The 20000-nt window shown below is 33.1% G+C and overlaps 1 protein-coding gene across 1 annotated transcript in view; it reads left to right on the forward strand.

Annotated features, from left to right (window-relative positions):
- LOC144973608 (uncharacterized) overlaps positions 1-20000 on the forward strand; it is a 230766-nt gene that overhangs the window by 157170 nt on the left and 53596 nt on the right. The window contains exons 116-133 of the mRNA XM_078916257.1: positions 1-82; positions 709-843; positions 2547-2744; positions 4111-4227; positions 4570-4752; positions 6679-6816; positions 8202-8381; positions 8780-8905; positions 10185-10367; positions 10961-11083; positions 11834-12028; positions 13821-13946; positions 15140-15319; positions 16648-16779; positions 17449-17637; positions 18734-18865; positions 19170-19352; positions 19954-20000. The exon at positions 1-82 is cut by the window's left edge and continues 101 nt beyond it; the exon at positions 19954-20000 is cut by the window's right edge and continues 82 nt beyond it. Coding sequence (XP_078772383.1) covers positions 1-82; positions 709-843; positions 2547-2744; positions 4111-4227; positions 4570-4752; positions 6679-6816; positions 8202-8381; positions 8780-8905; positions 10185-10367; positions 10961-11083; positions 11834-12028; positions 13821-13946; positions 15140-15319; positions 16648-16779; positions 17449-17637; positions 18734-18865; positions 19170-19352; positions 19954-20000 — 2649 coding nt within the window. The remainder of the gene's footprint in view (positions 83-708; positions 844-2546; positions 2745-4110; positions 4228-4569; positions 4753-6678; positions 6817-8201; positions 8382-8779; positions 8906-10184; positions 10368-10960; positions 11084-11833; positions 12029-13820; positions 13947-15139; positions 15320-16647; positions 16780-17448; positions 17638-18733; positions 18866-19169; positions 19353-19953) is intronic.

Genomic DNA, 20000 nt, shown 5'->3' on the forward strand with positions numbered 1-20000 from the left:
AAATTTTGATGCCACTATTCCCGATGACCATCCAGTGCTGGGGTTTGTGACAAATGTAACAGCTACTGATCGTGACCCATTGGTAAGAATAGTATACTTAGTTGAATTAAAATTATATATATATATATATATATATATATATATATATATATATATATATATATATATATATATATATATATATTGGGGGGGGGGGATCAATTTCAATAAGTGTTAGATTTCACATTGTATACATATCAGTGAGTGCATCATTTATTTACATATTCATTATTCTGTATGCCTCAATAATTTTCATATTTTCCGTTGCATATATATATATTGAATAGTGTTAGATACAAATATGGTACGAATGGTGCTCGATATATAACAATGGAGCGAATTATTATTGTAATATTTACCACGATGTTGGAGTCTATATCGATGTTTCAGGCTTTACGGCCATCGTCAGGACTGTAACACGCACACACATACACACACACACACACACATATATATATATATATATATATATATATATATATATATATACATATATATATATATATATATATATATATATATATATATATATATATATATATATAAAATGAATGTGTGTGTGTGTGTGTATGTGTGTGTGTCATAATCAAATATTTAAACAATGAAACGCCTTTACTAATTTCAAGAGACCCTAATATTTACCATCGTCTGTCTATCAAATTCAATCAGGACCAAATTCGATACAAAATCACCAGTGAGAGACAACGTGGTCTCAACACAGGACCTGCAGTTTACTTTTTCATCAATGACATCACAGGGGAAATTTCTCTCAGAAAATCTGTTAAAGGGATAAATGAGTTTGTGGTAAGTATCACTTTATTTCCTTCTTTCTATTCGTCCTAATTGATTGATTTATTTGTTTATTTATATACTTATTTTATTTATTCATTCGTATATTATTCATTCATTCACTCACTTATTTGCCTATTGATTTATTGTTTTTGGAAAGGACGACCTCGTCTAAATTCTAAATTTTAAGTCATTTTCCTATTCCATTATTCTTTTTCCCCGACTCTGAAAGTCAACTAAGCGGGAGGTTGGATGGGAGCATCACCCTTGAATCATATACCTATGATGTTCGCATGGGTGTACGATCCGATAGTGATGTCGTTTCTTCTTCTCTTTACTAGCCTATCCTGCTTCTTTGGTTTGTGATTGTATTTTTGACAGGGGATATTTTTTTTCTGTAAATCTTCTGCCTGTTTGCTCTTGGTTATTTATAATTTAGCTTATGATATCTTTAGGTTATGATTTTGATTTACATTTGTACTATTTTTGTTAGATTGCTTGTTTTTTTTTTGTTTCAGCGGTCTCTCATATAACCTCAATTGTGTTGGAAGAGACCTAAAGCAACAAACAAACAAAAGTCAACTAAATGTGTTGCAAGTGCTATAAAACTCATTTTTTAACAAGGTTGAAATGGCTTGGCTTTGTTGACATTCGTGTCCATTGTCGTAAGAGGGGGCAGGTTTCGATGGGTTCATCACTCTCAAATCACTTCACAAAGCTACGTTCTGGGTGGGGGTCCCGACCTCCCACAGTGGGCAGGGAGGTACTTACTGTATCTTCTATCCCTCTGTATCTGTTTTCCAATGTGCTTTCTGTCTTTGTCTTGGAATGAGATTACTTGGTTTTGCCTTGGATCTGGCCGTAGTGCTTGGCTGGGAGGGAAACATTCAAATGCATAGTTCGTGTTTTGGGAGATGATATTTTTTTCCTTGTAAATCATCTCTCTGTTATGTATTGTTGTATTTGTTATTTAGAAAGTTTTATGTAAACATTTGAATATATTCCTCTTAGTAGGATCTTGTGCTGGTGTCTTAGTGAGATATTTAGGTTATCTCAAACTAAGTCTACTGATTGTGTGCTCTTGGAATCTACATCTGTTCCCTATTTAAATAGTCCCTTTTGTCTTACTTTTCCCTCGAGTCCTTTTAATTGTACATCTAGAATCTTTTCACTGTCCAATTTTCTTCCTTTTTTACTGGCGCTGATATGACCTAAATGTGTTGCAAACGCCGTAAACCCTTAAAAACATAAACAACAAAGCTACATTTATCCTTCCCCCCCCCCCCCCCCCCCCCCCCCCCCCCCCCCCCCCCCCCCCCCCCCCCCCCAGCAGGCCATAATGAACCAAATGTCCATTTTATGCAATAAAGTTCCTTTCTAGGATACTTGTACTCTTATATTTTTACTAACTACGGTATTTTTATGATCTCTGGCTTCAGGTAGCCTCCCTCTCTATAATATATATCACCTCCTATATTCAGGTAATCATTTATACCGCGCCTTAGTCAAGTGTCTTCTTATTTAGCCTTCTTAGTTAAGTGCTTTTGACCTAGGATTTGAACTCTAAATCTATTGATTTGTGTTTTACCGTTGTGCAGTGCACATCATTTTTCTTTTCATCGAGGCTCAAATGGCCATGAAATGAAGTAAATAAAAATCTAGTTTACTTTGCTAAAGACTCAGTAAATCATTTCATTCCTTATTTTGCTTATCCTCAGATTGAAGTTCAAGTATGTGACACTGGCTTTCCTGTCAAATGCGCACCTAATATAGATGTGGTCATTAAAATTGATAGCTTTGGACAGTTCCCCTTCTTCACAAGAAATGGTGTTTACATTGAAAACATTAAAGACACAGCAAAGGCTGGTGATTTGGTTACCACTGTTGAGGCCACTGACCTAGATATGGACCCTACAGTAAGTGACATTAATTGGAAGAATGGAAATTACAATTTCCATTAGGTTTGTCAGATTTTTAAAAATACATAATAAGTCGCAGGAAAAAGTCAAATGGTCTGAAATAAAATCTCAAACTTATCAATACATCAATTCTTTCTGCTAAAATACACATGAAAGTGGAAATGTATCTGTTTCCTTATCACCAATTCATGAGTAGGTAAATTTTATAAAATAAACTTTTCACTCTTGCAACTTTAATGATGGAAAATTGAATATTTTGGAATGAGTCAATTTGTCTACCAAAGTGATGAAATGTATTTCTAAGACATCAGAAATTTTTTTTTTTTTTTCAAATAGAAAAATAAAAAGGCCCATGTACCAAGACCAATTTTTCTATGCAAATGGCTTTAAAAAAACAGCATTTTTAAAAAAGATTTTGGCATTAAAATGTCAAATAGACAACCCTGATTTTCATTTGAAATAATACATTATTTGACTGAGCATCGTCAAATTATTTGAGCATGATTAATGATTTTGATCACTATTGCTCTTACTTCGTCTTTGAAATATCAGATTATGCTAAGCAAATTATAATTGCTGTTCAACTATTGTATTGGTAAGTTGCTTTTTAATCAGATACATGTGGTCATACCCGATAAAGACACTGAATTGTTTCGGTTATTTTCTTTCGTTTTTGTTTGTTTTATTGGGGGGGGGGGGGTATTGGGGGGGGGGAGGAGGTGGGGTGACTGAAATGGCTCAAATACATAAATAAAAATTAGAAAAATAAAATAAAATTCCCTTTATTCATCTCCAAGGGGGAATTTGTCTTTAGGGTCTATCCCAAGGGAAGACTAGACTAACCCAGGCTTCAGTCGCAGTGCAGCACTGCAAAGTGAGCTAGGGCGAAGTGTCTTGCTCAAGGCCAAACGACGAGGCGGGTAGTCAAATCTGGTACCTTTTGGGTGCAAAGCAAAGACTTTGCCCCCTTTACATGTAGAAGATGAAGACCAAGACGAGGATGAAAATGAACAAGAAGAAGAAGAAGAAGAAGAAGAAAGAGGGGCAAGAAGAAGAGAAGAAGAGGAGGAGGAAAATAAGGAGTTGAGAAAGCTCTTAAAATGCCATCACACAGACATGCTCTGAAATGAGATGTAAGTAAGACCATAAACTTGAAACTTAATAAGGTACCAAAGCCATATAGTCCATTTTACAGTTCAGAAACATGGACAAACTCGAGCTACATGGGACTCATTCATGGCTAAGAAGGACATAGATGGCATAAAACAATAGTTGAAGATTGTTACATGTAAACGTTTACACAATATTAAACCCCAATTGATTTTGAATCTTTATCCCTTAATTTTTTGTTTTTGTTTTTCAGAGCAAAATCATCTATGAGTTACTTCCCCCTCCCCCAGCATACTTCTCATTGAACTCTGACACGGGTGAGATCAATCTTGTGAGATCTCTGTATTATGATACGATAATTCAATATAAGGTGAGCTCCAAAACATGAGTTTAAAAAGCATATTTTTTTCTTCTCCATATATTTTGTATATATTATATACAAAACAGGATGAATGAAACACTACAGACAAATTAGATAATGTGGTAGTGGCATTGTTAGGATGAATAAACAAAAACATTCTTGGTTAATCGCAACATCTTCGCCGATCCCAGAGTATATATATATTATTTTTTTTTCATATGTGTGTGTGTGTGTGTGTATGTGTGTGTGTGTGTGTGTGTGTGTACATGCATGCTTTTTCTGCATTTGTATCTATTGCCTTTTTTGAAATTGTTTAGATAATCTATAATATTATACTCTCTCCCAAAATAGTTCCAAGTGATTGCCTATGACAGAACTGACCCAGAGAGAAAGGCCACTGCTCAAGTGACTGTCCTGGTATCCCGAAATGAATTTGGGCCAATCTGTAGTTCAGTTCCATTCAGGAAAACGATTAGTGAATACCATGCAGTCCCATCACCAATCACCACCATAACTGCTCCTGACCCAGATGGTGTAAGTGGCTACCCTCAAATTTCAATTCTTGTACTTAAAAAAGAAAGAGACCCATGACTCTGGGGGTGTAATTTAAATAGTAATTAATTATTGATATGTATATTGTGTGGCTATGTGGTCTAGTGATATGACACTTGCTTTTGGATCGGAAGGACCTGGGTTCGAGCCTCGCTCAGCGCATAGGTGAGTCCTTGGAAAAGGATTTTTACTCACATTCTGTCACCATACTCAGTTGGAAAATGAGTACCTGGTCGTTAACAGCTTTGTCTTTGTCCGAAAATTTGTAATATCGCCTAACAGGCGTCATGTCCCGTCCTACATGTTAGATGTTGTTGTTGACCAGGGACCCCTTGTAAAGCGCTTTGAGCACATTTAGTAGATATATATATATATATATATATATAATATAATGATTTTTGTAAACATTTTAATGTATTCCTCTTCATGGGGACCTGTGCTTGTGTCAGGATGAGACCTTTAGGTGATCTCAGACTAAGTACACTGATAGTTTGCTCTTGGAATCTAAATCTGTTCCCTATTGAAATCATTCCCCTTTGATTTACTTTTTCTTGTGTGCTTTCAATTGTAAATCTCTCTCTCTCTCTCTCTCTATATATATATATATATATATATATATATATATATATATATATATATATATATATATTACTATCCCGTTTTCTTCGTTCTTTTTACTGACACTGAAATGACCTAATTGTGTCGGAAATGCTGTAAAACCCTTAGGGGGCGGTTTGGGTCTTTTCTTAAAAAAATTTAATTACCTATATTAGGCGGTTTTAATCATTCTGTATCGTTATTATATGTTTTTAAAAAACAACATTTTTGGTGAAAATTATAAATTATCTGTGTTGATACCTGTTTTGTGACCTAATTTAGGGGTCTGGCATAAAGAAAGATAACAATCTTGTGGCAAACGTTCCACAAAATATCAAATTCTTCCCTCGTATCAACATTGTAGCATAGTGTGTCACCATAGAGAGATTTTACAGCTTTAGCTTATGGAATTATTACTAGAACATTACAAGTTGAGAATCAAAATGTTATGACAAAATTGATGTTAAAAATTTATAATTTGGATTATAATTCAAAATACATATGCATTATCAAAAAATTCTCTCTATCTTGACATAATCCATTATCTCTGTGATACCTCATTGAATAGATTCTGAGAAATGTTTGACACAGTATCCCATACCCTTAGAAAAATGATATATTGAGAAAATAGCAAAATAGCTTTTCGTTTTTCACACTTTTCTTACTAAACTTGTACCCTTTTCGAGTGTGTCGAGTGTGTTTTTAGTGCCTATTCGTCTATTTTAAGAAGTTCGACTTCAATAATATTATTTGTAATATAATAAAATATCGTTTTCAACCAAATCAATTTTTTGAAGGATTTTTCTTATAAATAGACCAAACCGCCCCTTAAAAACAAAAGCAAACACCATCTGAGTTGATTGAAATCAAATGTGAACAGTGCCTTACATAATTACACAATAGCAGGAGTATGAGATTTCCACCAACAGATCTTTGTTCACGTTCAAAATCACGGCCTTTTCACAAGGCAAGCATAATACATCTTGGTTATCGATTCTACAATATCAATCTTTTTAAAAATTGCTTTGAAAAAAAAAATAAAAGAGATTTAATATTTATATTTATATTTATATTACTGAAGTGAGCAAGAGGTATAATATGATTAAATGCACCAGTCCCTATGTTGTATTATTGATGATCAACTTTATAATAAGAAATTTTGAAGCTCATTCAAAAACCGACCTCATATTCAGAATTCCACAAACCTTATGTTCACTAACGTAATATATATATATTAAATAATATTTACTAGAGCATGTTGCATCTGCACTAGTGATTAAAAAAAAGGTTTTTGTATACATTCGTCTGCAGGATTCTGTCGAGTTCTCCATTGCCGAGGTCAACTCTCAGAAGTATGACCCCAACAATTCACCATTCTATCTCCAACCTAAGACTGGTCAGCTCTGGTTATTCGAGTCTTTGGAGTCAACAACGGCAAGAACATACAACGTAAGTATTATATATATATATATATATATATATATATATATATATATATATATATATATATTATAAACAAAAAATGAAGTGAATAGAGAAGTGGCAGAAAATGTTTTGCTGCAATGGGTAGTCGAACCCACGGTCTGAGTAAAACATAAAGACAAAAATAAATAAGACGAATCTATATTTGAAAAAGGAGATGAAAAGGTGGCTTCGCTGAATGAAGCTCTTTGGCTGGAACTTATGTTCACCATGTTAATGACGTGAACTGCGAGAGAATGTGTGTGAGAAGATTTCTATAATCGTTCTAGGAACGAACGAGAATTTCTGATATTTTGTGCTTCTAGAGAATGGAATGAAACTATTTTAGTGATTTGTTCTTTTGAAACGATTTGGTGGTTTGAAGTCTAGCTTGGAGATTGCTTCTAAATAACGTTTTATCTTGTAGCGTCTTTAATCCCGCCATCATGGCATAAAAGTCACTTGCCGTGACTTTTATCCCCCTATATTTGTTTTCCAGCTTGCTTTCTGTCTTAGTCTTGGAATGAGATTACTTAAGTTTTTCTCCTTACTGGAGCCGTTTGCTTGGAGGAAGACAGTGACATGTACAGTTATAATATTGGGAGACGAACTGTTTTAACCTTGTAATGATAATTTGATGCTTTTTCTAAGTATTTGAATTTACAGCTTTGTAAACATTTGAGTGTATTCCTCTTACTGGGATTCTGTGCTTATGAATGGATCTCAAACAAATTACACTGATGGTGTGTTCTTTGAATCTACATCAATCCTCTATTTAAACCATTTCCTTTGTATTACTATTTCTCGTGTGCTTTTAATGGTAATTCTAAAATATTTTTGCTTATCCCATTTTCTTTCTTTCTTTTTTTTTTTTTTTTATTTTTTTTTTATTTTACCTGTCGCTGACATGACTTAAATGTGTTGCAAGCACCGTTCAACTCTTAAAACATCAAAACAAACATATCATGTACATTATTATGAGACACGAATTTCTTCCCCTAAAATGAAGGCTAGTTTGAATAACTATGCAGTTTTAGCACCAAAAAAAAAAAAAAACAAACTGGCAGTTGATGGGTTTTATATGCAGATATTTCATGGCAACAAAAAAACCCTCATTGTTTTAACGAGTTAAAGCAACCATTGATTTGTCCTTTCATTGTATGACAATCAATCATAAATTCTGACACTTTAATATAATATGTTTTTTTTCCACTGGCAAGTACACAGCTTATCGTATATATATATATATATATATATATATATATATATATATATATATATATATATATATATATATATTTTTTTTTTTGGGCGCAATATTAGTCTTACCTTATCTTATTTTCTGTTGTCTTTTTTATCTCTTCTATCCACAGTTTTCTTTGGACGTCACTGATACCAGGCACAACAACAGGCAATCGGACAAGTGTAATCTTCTCCTATCTGTCACATTTGACCAGAGACCTTATTTCGTAAAAAATTATGCACTAACTATTTCCGAATTCAGGGATCTTGGCATTATTGAGACCGTGGAAGCAAAGGATGATAACTTGCAGGCAAGGATATATTTTAATGATTTGCTTAGTTAATCATCTGCGTTACAATAAAAAAAAAAGCACTTACCATAAATATATTATATTTCAAATGAATTATGTTTAAAGATTTTATAAGTAATCTCTGTCTGTCTGTCTGTCTGTCTGTCTGTCTGTCTGTCTGTCTGTCTCTCTCTCTCTCTCTCTATCTATCTCTCTCTCTCTCTCTCTCTTTCTCTCTCTCTCTCTCTCTCTCTCTCTCTCTCTCTCTCTCTCTCTCTCTCTCTCTCTCTCTCTCTCTCTCTCTATCTCCCTCGTACACTCATAAACACGCACACACATACACTCACACGGACATAGGTTTCATTCAATCTTATTATGTTTATAATGTATCACAACTACTCTTAAATTTGGATTTTCAGGGTACATTGGTATATGAGATTGTTGGCATGTATCCATCAGAAATCTTCTTTGAGCTTGTTAATGATCGAAGCGTCAATCTCACTACTCCTCTTACTGAAGATCCTCTCCAACTGACCAGTTACAGGGTAAGAAATCTTTGTAGGGAATCGGAAATTTAATAAATATGTTAAGCAAAGCAAGACTTTAATCCCAGGTTTTATCGGTTTAAATACACTAACAATTGTTTACTGCCTTTTGGAATAGACACAAGGCTACCCACAGTATCTAATTAGACACAGCTATACGACAGATATGGCTGGGTGGGGATCCTTAGACCCGTTTTCCAATTGTCTCCTGTCATTGTCTTGGAATGAGATTACTTAGTTTTGTCCTGATCCTTGCCGGAGTTCCTTGGCTGGGAGGGAAACAGTCGAATGTATAGTTATAGTTTTGGGAGATGATATTTTGTTTCTTGTAAATCATCCCTCTGTTATGTGTTGTTATGTTTGTTATTTTGAATGTATAATGTAAGCATTTGAGTGTATTCCTCTTAGTGGGATCTTATGCTGGTGTATGGGTGAAACATTTAGGTGATCTCAAATTAAGTACACTGATAGTGTGCTCTTGGAATCTACATTTGTTCCCTATTTGAACCACTCCCCTTTGTCTCAAGTCCTTTTTTTTTATTGTACATCTAGAATCTTTTCACTATCCAATTTTCTTTTTTTTTTTACTGCCGCTGATATGACCTTAATGTGTTGCAAGTGCCGTAAAACCCTTAAAAACAAAATACAAACATTCTGGTTTGTTTTTTTAATAAAGCCAACATCTAGGGGCTCTACGACTTTGAGTTGAACGGAATATTGATGCATCAGGTCCAGAAAAAAAAAGTCCACATTGATTGCCTTTCATTCAATTTTTAATCATTGTAACCATTGCTTGACTCGCAGACATTTTAAAATGGTAATCGCTCTACCTCAGATTCTTCAGGAACGTTGGAAGTTATCAAAAATCTGTCTCGACATTTATAAATCAAACCTATGCAGTTGATTTCTCAAATGTAAAGATTTGCACATTGATAAAGCGCTGCTCCACGTTATAATAATGCTCAAATATGCGCTTTAAAGTTGAGGCTATAGGAGACTTTATCAGATTTCCATTTTATACAGTACAAGTCATTTACTAAGCAACTGTTTTTTATCATAGCCTGTTATCTATTCATTCATTCTTGCCATGAACCTTATTTTTCTTTAATCTTGAAATAGGTGTTTTTGTTTTGCCCTATAGATAGATCCATTGAGGGGAAAAGGCTTATATTTGTCAGAGACGATTTATGTTTGTTATGAATAATCTCTTGCACTTCCACCTTAATGATCAATATGTCCTCCATTTCCATTCCACCACCTTTTTTCTTCGTGGCTTCAGATTGATCTGAGAGTACATGACAGCGCCTATCCCAAACGATTTGGCACTGGCATAATGACTGTGAATGTTGTACGAAATCAATTTGGACCTCAGTTCCAGCCCACCCAGTACAGAGAGGAGATTGATGAAACAGCCGCGGCAGCCACCTCTGTTGTGAAAGTCACGGCAACTGATTCTGACAAGGTAACAACATTAAAAAAGAATAAAACAATTTTGAATGATTTATGTAGCATGAAACATTTCTAGTTCTAAGACCTTCTTCATTCAACAATAAAAACAAAACGATGTATTGAATTTTAAAGATGTAATTCACCTCGATATAATACAAGTTTCAGGAGGTCAGTCATACATTTAAAAAAATGATCATTTTCTTCTTAATATCAAAAGGGACATAATTTAAATCACATTTCCACATTTTTGTCCCAATTGTTGAATTTTTGTTCAAGTCACAATATTTCTAAAAGCTGTCCGTCCACCTTTAGGAGTGTTTAATCAAATTTGTACTTTTATAACACGCGTTAACAATAATATCCACAACTTATACACTTCCTTAGAGTTAAACACACAATTTAGTTGTTTCTTTTAATGATTATATTCTATCAAAGTTTGAGGTCTTGACAATATATACGTTTTGGCAAAAAGCTGAAATGCATGTTTGTTTTTATTTCCCTCTAAAATTGTTTTTGTTAGTTGCTATCTGAATTTTTCAACAGCAAAAATTGCACAATATATAAGGATTTCACCAGTATTTTCGCTTTCTTTCATTATGAAAACAGGAACAAGTTACCTATGAGATTTTCAGCTCCACATCAGATGGAATGGATCAGTTCTTTATTGAAGCGTCAACTGGAATCATAAGAACAAAAGGTGACATGACTAAGGCAGATAACCAGTACACGGTAAGCACATAAATTTCAGAGAAACAACAAAAATTGAAGGCACCACTTTTTTTGGTCCGTTTTGGATTTTTAAAAAATACTTTTATTCATTAAAAAAATTCCTTAAGTAAAGAATAAACAATTATGCTCAATTTGACTGAACCATTATATATAGAAAGAAAAAGAATACTGATTACATAAACATCCTTTTTTTCATTTAAAACCAGACAACTTTTGCTTTATAACCATAGATTGAGATACTTCTAAACCTCTTGCAAATTTGTAAACCTGAGATCTGACTTTTTGATTAACAATTGATCAATCAATTAGAGTGAATATAATCATTTGGTATCTGAAGTGAGTGTTTAGTGGCCAAAATATATTTTAAAAAAAGTAAGTAGTGTTTCATTATTTTAGAGCAGAATTTTGCTACATAGGGAAAAAATTTTGTGGCCTGAATAAACAAAAAAAAATAATTTGCAGTATATATTTTAAGATCTCAATATTGCTTACAACCTTGATGCCAATCTGGTACATTGTTTCGAAAATGGACTGTGTTTAAGATAATAATGATGTAAAAATGCTGGACTCTTATATAGAGCATGGTATCTTCAGCCATGAAGCTCTTGGCGCTTTACATCAACACACATTTTAAAAAAATATATTAAAAGTTTGATAAAGTTTTGACTGTCAAGTAGCCTAATATTACAATATTCTTATTCTTATTTGATTACATTTGGTATCCTTCATTTTTATCAATGTTGTTCTCAGTTGACCATCAGAGCCAAGGATCCAAGAGGAAGAACTGGGCAAGCTTCGGTAGTTATTGACATCAAGCGTATACCCAAAGATAATACTCCCTTCTTTATCAGCACACCATATGTTGGCTCCATGACCAGTCTTGCTGAAGTTGGTGATTTCGTCATTACTGTCACTGCGAGAGATAATGATCTACCATTCAATTCGGTACGATAAATAAACTGATGTTAACTTAACTTGGTGGTTTAATTTCCCCATGAAATGGTAGTTGAGTGAAAGAGCTCAGTATTCTCACCCGATTTATGCAATGTTTACTTTTTTTTTTTTTCCGCGCGGTTTTTTGGTCTTGTTGTTTGATATTCCACTATTGACGTGTAGGTCCTAAGTTCCAAGCATGCTGAAGTTGATTGAAAGTTGATTCTTTGAAAAATGTCCACTCCTTACTCTGGTGTTGAATGACTGCCTGGCTAATCACAACGTCGGCTCTGTCAGAAAAAAAAAATGTAAAAGCATTTACTAGACTCGTCCTTTTTAGTCAGTGTTGCTATGGGCATGGGATTCCTTGTAAAGCATATATAGTGAATACTGCTCAATATAAAAGTTGTTGTGGTTTGTTTTTAATGTCTTGCTAGTAAAAGGTCTATTATGGGACAGCGTGGCTCAGCGGTATGGTCTTTGCTTCGTACCCAAAAGGTACTGAGTTCGACGACCCGCCGCATTGTGTGGCCTTGAGCAAGTCACCTAGCCTTAGCTCATTTTGCGGCGCTGCACTGCGGCTGACGCCTGGATTATTCCAGTCTTCCCTTGGAATAGACCCTAAGGAAAATTTTCCCCTTAGGGGTGAATAAAGGGAGTTTATTTTTTTTTTTTATTTTTTTTTTTTTTTTATTAAAAGTAGCATCAGTTCATTTGAATCACGTTTTCACTTATCTTATTATTTAGCTATATATTCATTTATTTTTATTTGTGAATTTTTTCAATGCTTTAAGCGAAATTGTTCTTTGTGTGATAATAACTATTCTTGGTGTGCAGCGGGATTATGGGCCTGTGATCTTGGGCTAAGTAAGTTGATCAAGACATAGCATCTTTGCTGATATGTGCCTCCAAATCACACAGCAATGAGCCTACTGCTGTGTTTATCTTGAGTTTAAGACAAATATTTGATTGAAGAAAGTAGAATAATGAAATCATACAACAACTTGAATATTTTATTCATTCATGCAAATTTCATTTAAAACATGGTGTTGAAATGGGTATTCAAGCTTTATGCAACATTAATTCATGGTAATGCATTTAAAAGAACTAACAATAATTTTATCTCGCCAATAGTTTTGAAATAAATGCAATGCTACATTTTGCTACTTGTTACAAAAGCAAGCCAAAACCGAAATTACTGTTAAGGTCAACAAGCGATCTATTGGTCTCTTTGGGTTACTTTTGATTGATGTGTTTTTTTTTCATAGCTCTTGCCTTTTTTGTCTGATTATTTGTTGTTTTTTTGTTTGTTTGTTTTGTTTTGTGTGTGTTTGTGTGTGTGTGTGTGTGTACGTGTGTGATGTGTGTTTGTGTGTGTGTGTGTGTGGTGTGTATTCTTAAAAAAATAATAATTGTAATATTTTATAACTATTGACAACATGGTTTCAATGAATTCGAACTTGATGAATGTCGATGCACTCGCAAAAATGTTAAAGTTGCCTTTTGAATTGTTATGCTGTATTACAATTTACAGATCATGATCATTGTCCTCATGATTAACTCTTATTGTTGCCGCCTACATCATCATCGTCATCATCATCATCAGCATCACCATCATCATCATCATCGTCATCATCATCATCATCAGCATCACCATCATCATCATCATCATTTTCGTCATCATCATAATCATCATCATCATCAGCATCATCATCATCATCATCATCATCATCATCATCATCATCATCATCATCATCATCATCATCATCATAGTATTATTGATATATCTGAATCGATTTTTCAGCCAAGAATTAAATATGAACTGGGCACCGCTTCAGAATCAGACTTCTTCAAAATCGATAAAGATAGTGGAAGAATCACTCTGAGTAAACTGTACACTTTGGATACTAGGAAAGCTTCATTCTACACGGTAAGCATGCTTGCTTTCCATGCATTTGTAAGACATCTGTGACCTATAATCTCAAAACAGAATTTTTTTCAAGAGAAACATGTTTAAGCTTCTTCTTCATACAACGAGCGCTGCACAGCAAAATCGCTTCATCAGTGGGGACTTTCCACCTGTCCAACATGTACCCGATGTGGACAAGAACCCGAAACCGCAGAGCATCTAGTTGAACGGTGTGTTGTGACGAAGCTTCCGGGTGGGTTTGCTATGGTACACGAGTGCGTTAAAGACTTTGCTGATTGGGTTGATCGTCATAACATAAAAGTGTGAGCACCATTAGAAGCAGCGGCTGCCATGTTGTATGCACTCGGAGCGGTCAGGAATTGTTTCTGACATGGTGCTGTCACTATTTATTCTGGCAGAGTTTCCATTCCTTTGTGGCTCATGGGCAAAAGTTATGTTATCTATATGTTGTGTTTGATCTGTTGATCTTAATTAATTACTTTTAGTATAAATAAATGCCTTCATTGAGAAGAATTACTTTTCTTTCTTAAACTTTTAAAATACCTTAAATTTCCTAATTCTAATAACCATAAATAAAGAAAGGAAATTTAATGGAGGCTTCAATTTATTGAACGAAGGCAGATAATTTGGACGCTCCCCTTATATGAGCAAAACGTGATGTAAACACTAAATACAAACGAGAGATGTGATAATGGCGTTCTTTCATTCATCGTGTTTTGTTGATAAAGGGGAAACCAAAAACCTCCACTTATGTCTTTTGTTAATTAAACTGAAGTTGCCTTTAGCTGAGACCCAGTGCTAGTATCTGTATGAGACTCTGGGTGGTCTAAATCCAGACATAACGGTGGTTCACTACTAAGATCTGCTTCTTTCACTAGTTGCTTTCTTTAATTTATCCATTATAAAAAATAAAAAAAACCTTTTGTTCAAAGACCATGATAAGCTTTACGAAGCTTGGTGCTGAATGTCTTGTATGAATTTTATCTTCATTCTCTTAAGCATTAGGTTGATTTACAAATATTGCAAACAAGAAAACACCCATTTTTTGTATGGAAAATCATCACCATCATCATCATCATCATCATCATCATCATCGTCGTCATCGTCATCATCATTATCATCGTCATCATTACCATTAATTAACTTCAATTTTTTATTGATCCATTTATTTACCCCATTTGTAAATGTATTAGATGGATGTCACGGCCTATGATGAACAGAACCCAGACTTGAAAGCTAAGGCTTACGTCGTCGTTTTGGTCGACCATAATCCCAGCGGTCCACGATTTACTGGTTCTTACTCTACATCTATCAGCGAGTACTTCCCTCTTGGAGGAATTGTATTCAATATGACAGCAACTGACAGTGATGGGGTATGAATTTTAAACGTTAACAATTACAACCAACTTGAAAAATAAAATAATCTTTTACCTTATTTTCACATAGTAAGTACTCTCCTCTAATAATAAAAGACATTCTGAAAAGTTAAAGATTAGTATTAACTAGAAAAAAAATTAATACTTCCACCTATAGCGGAGAGTCTCTATTTAGCTACGTTTTCAATAAAGTTTCCATACAGAACAATGTATTATGCCAGCATAGCGAATAGATACCAAATTTTAAAAAATTGTACGTCGCAAGCTTTGGAAACCAAACATCCTCAAAAAAAAATATTTACCTGTATCGTTCCTATTTTTCCCTAACTGGGGCTTTAAGGATACAAACGGCTAAAAGCCAGATGGGACAAGATCTGGACTGAAGTAATTAAATGTCCCAGGAGATTATTTTTCTGCTTGAAAGTCCTCATTAGGACCTTCAATGGGGTGTGTCTCGGCCATACTGTTTTGTTAACACCAATCCATAAGGTTACTTTAATTTACAGTCTTTGAAGCTTGTCTTCTTTTGTTAACATTTTTAGAACCTCATCTGGCACAAACTTTCCAAAATCCCACCATGTCATGGACAATTACATGAATAGTGCTTTTGGGAATTTTAAATCTTAAAGCAATATGACCGACCTGATTTGTGTCTGTTGTCTTGAGATCTACAATCATCTTTGGATTCTATTAATAAACCTGGCATTTAGACGTTGCAATCTCACCATATGATGTGGTTCTTTCATCATGAATTTCAGATTGTTTTCTTCCCTATGTAAACAAAAAGCAAATAATAGCTCTGACGTCTGACTTTCACCATTCTGTGATTGGAGTCGCCATTTAAAAAGCATAGCGTTTGATATTGCGTTTATTATTTGTGATGAAAATTCACAATAAAAAGAAGATTAAATGACCTAGGAATCTCTGTTTACAAAGAGAAAATAAATGGTTTTTAGTTCAAAAGTTATACCAATATTCCACTGTCCTTTCTGACATCTCTCGTATAATGCTCTTTTGATTCCTTCTGTAACATTTTATGATTGTAGTGCATAATTGACAATTCATTATAAACAGACATATTTTTGCTAATTTTTAAAGTAAAACGGAGTTAAAACTTAATAATTAAACCCGCAAAGCAATATTTTTCTTACTTTTATTCGGCCTGTTTTAACATTGTTGAAAAATATTTGCCTTTTTATTTTTGTTTTACATCATTTGACATTGATTTGGAATAATATAAAATCTAGTTTCGTTTACAAAGACAGCCTGACAACTCTGGTTTGAATGTTTGATGAGATTGCATATTACATTTTTTTTTTTCACAGAATGCCATCATCTACAATATTCAAAGAGATGCTTCTGGGACTCCAGCAGCTGTCTACTTTTCCGTGGACCAAAGAGGTGGACAACTAAGAGTGTTAAAAGATCTTACTACTGCTCCGAGAGATATATATAGTGTGAGTATCTTAATGGACCAAATTTATTGTATTCAAATTGCCATATGGCTAAAGACAAATTACAATATACTTTGGAATGAAATTAAATTTCATGTAAGTGTAGAATGTATACTTTTTAACAATATTACACGCTTAAATTCCATGTTTGGTATTTTGTTCTTATTTGAAGCCGTTATATATCAGCGGGTGGTTGGATGGGAGCATCATCCTTGAATCATATACCTATGATGGTCACATGGGTGTACGATCCGATAGTGATGTCGTTTTTTCTTCTCTTTACTAGCCTATCCTGCTTCTTTGGTTTGTGATTGTATTTTTGACAGGGGATATTTTTTTTTCTGTAAATCTTCTGCCTGTTTGTTCTTGGTTATTTATAATTTAGCTTATGATATCTTCAGGTTATGATTTTGATTTACATTTGTACTATTTTTGTTAGATTGCTTGTTTTTTTGTTTCAGCGGTCTCTCATATAACCTCAATTGTGTTGGAAGAGACCTAAAGCAACAAACAAACAAAAAAAAGCCGTTATATTCAATTGTGTTTATTACTTCTTTTACAGTCCACAGCTTCAAGTAGCTTAGTATCACTGATACTGGCACCAACCTTTTTTTTTTTTTGCTTCTCTTTTCATTCAATCATCTTTATTTTTTATCTTCCCATCACAACCAGTTCCAAGTTGTAGCCTTTGATAACGGCGTCCCAGTAAAGTCTGCTGCAATAACTGTCACCATCCAAATTATCAGGGATAGGTTTGCCCCAGAATGTTCAGCCTCTCAGATTATTAACGTTCGAGAGAAAATTCCCACAACTAACAACGTGCCCGTCTTCAGATTTAGAGCCTCTGACAGAGACAACATTGTAAGCATTCAAAAAAAAAAAAAAAGGAAAATCTATTCATTCTTCACAGAAGTTTTTATTCTATGATGAAAACAATTTCGACATTTGTAATGAAAAAAAAAAAAAAAAAAAAGAAAAGAAAAGAAGGCATACCCATTTTTTTAAAGAGTGAAAATGCTTTTAGAATATTTGTAAATATCAAATTGAGAGATTTGGAGCAAGCACTGATGTAAGATAAAGATCTGAACAAGTCTGTGTGAAACTGTGCAAGACAAAGCAAGAAATAAAAAGAAAAAAGAAAAAAAAACAGTCGAGGAAGACTGGGGTTTTTTTTTGAGATGTTTTTCTTTTCTTTTCTTTTTCTTTCCTTTTCTTTTTCTTTATTTCTTTGTGGCACCGTTTCATACATATCTGTTCAGATAGAATATTTGTACTGTACATTATGTGAATAAGTTGTCATTCTAGCAGTAGTTTATATAATCATTTAGATTAAATTGTAGATATTTGTTTCAGATTGATGTAAAATGATGAGTAAGCAGAATAAAGAATATTAAAAGCATTTTAGTGAGATGATCAGATACAAAGAAAGAAGCAATATTGAGAAAATCAACAAAACTATATTTTGAACGAAATACAGGGCTAAAAACTACATTCTAGTTTTTAAAAACATTATACATTTACGGTACATAATATGTTATAAATAGCACAAATTTAGTCATCACAAAATTTAATTTACCTTTGTGAGGGAAATTCCATGAAAAATTCTTACTGAGAAAAAATGGGAAAATGTATCATAAATGTTCTTAAGATATTACGAAAATTGGGAAAGAAAATATTGTTCAAACACAACTTAGCACAGAGTATTTTTTTTATTTAGGAAAAGTAATAAAAATAGATTGAGATGTACTAGTAAATTCCTTTTAAATATTGTTGTAACCCATTTTTAACGAAATCTCACCCGCAGTCCCCTTTAGATGATTATTTGGCTGTCTTTTACATAGCGTTAGCAATTAATATTCATCTACAATTAATGATTTAAATAAAAAATCACAAAACAAAAAACAAAAAAATAAATAATCTCGTTCTCACTCTCTATCTCTCTCTTTTTCCACAACAGAATTCACCCAACACCAGATTCGTTTTTGGTGAAAGTGGAGATGGTCTAGCCAGGTCATACTTCAGGGTTGATAGTAATGGAGAGGTCTTCGTCAAATTCCCTCTCACCAGTACAACGACTAGCCGTTTTGATGTAATTATCTATTTCTAATAATAATAATAATAATAATAATAATAATAATAATAATAATAATAATAATAATAATTATTATTATTATTATTATTATTATTATTATTATTATTATTATTATTATTATTATTATTATTATTATTATTATTATTATTATTATTATTATTATTATTATTATTATTATTATTATTATTATATCAAAAGCTTAGATATACAGATGCTAAATTGTGTTACTGCTAATAAAAACAAATGATTTTCATTTTAGGACATTGTGCTAATGTTGTTTTATTCACTTTCATGTTTACAGCTGACAGCATCTGTCTACAATTCTGAATTCCCCCGGAAATTGGGCTCCTGCACGGTTCCCTTCAGCATCACACGTAACGAGGGCAATCCAACCTTCAGCCATGGCAATGTTGTCAAGACTGTTTATGAATTTGAGGATCCTGGATACGTCATTGATGATCTAAATGCAACCGACTCTGATGGTGTAAGATAGTTAGTTCAAGTTCAAGAGTTTATTTTGGGCTCTTTGGCCAATAGTCGTAACATCTCTCTGAACAAATTATTCTGACAGTTATAATATTAAAGGAATAACATTGTTTGCTATTTATATATGGCTAAATAGCAATATTAGTAATGATGATGAGGATGATGATGATGATGATGATGATGATAATAATAATAAAAGAAGAATAACAATAATGATAATAATAGTAGTAATAATAATAATAATAATAATAATAATAATAATAATAATAATAATAATAATAATAATAATAATAATAATAATAAAAGAAGAAGAATAACAATAATAATAATAATAATAATAATAATAATAATAATAATAATAATAATAATAATAATAGTAATAATAAAATAGCATTAGTTTGCATGAAGCAGTTTTTCCAATTGGGTTTATTAAGGTTATGAATTATAGTGATATAAATGCAATTTATGACTAATAAGTTTTTATGAAAAATTACCGAAAAAAAAATTAAAATGATTGAAAGTTGATAATTCATGAATAAAAGAAGAATGCTAAACAGTTCTAAATCATAAGGTCAAAGGGTACTTTTGTTTTTCAACAGGATAATCTCAGATATTACATCTCTAGCAATGACCCTCAAGTGCTCAA

Source organism: Berghia stephanieae, chromosome 5, assembly GCF_034508935.2.
Source record: "Berghia stephanieae isolate SIO BIC M18660-M18661 chromosome 5, UCSD_Bste_1.3, whole genome shotgun sequence".
Taxonomy (NCBI): Eukaryota; Metazoa; Mollusca; class Gastropoda; order Nudibranchia; family Aeolidiidae; genus Berghia; species Berghia stephanieae.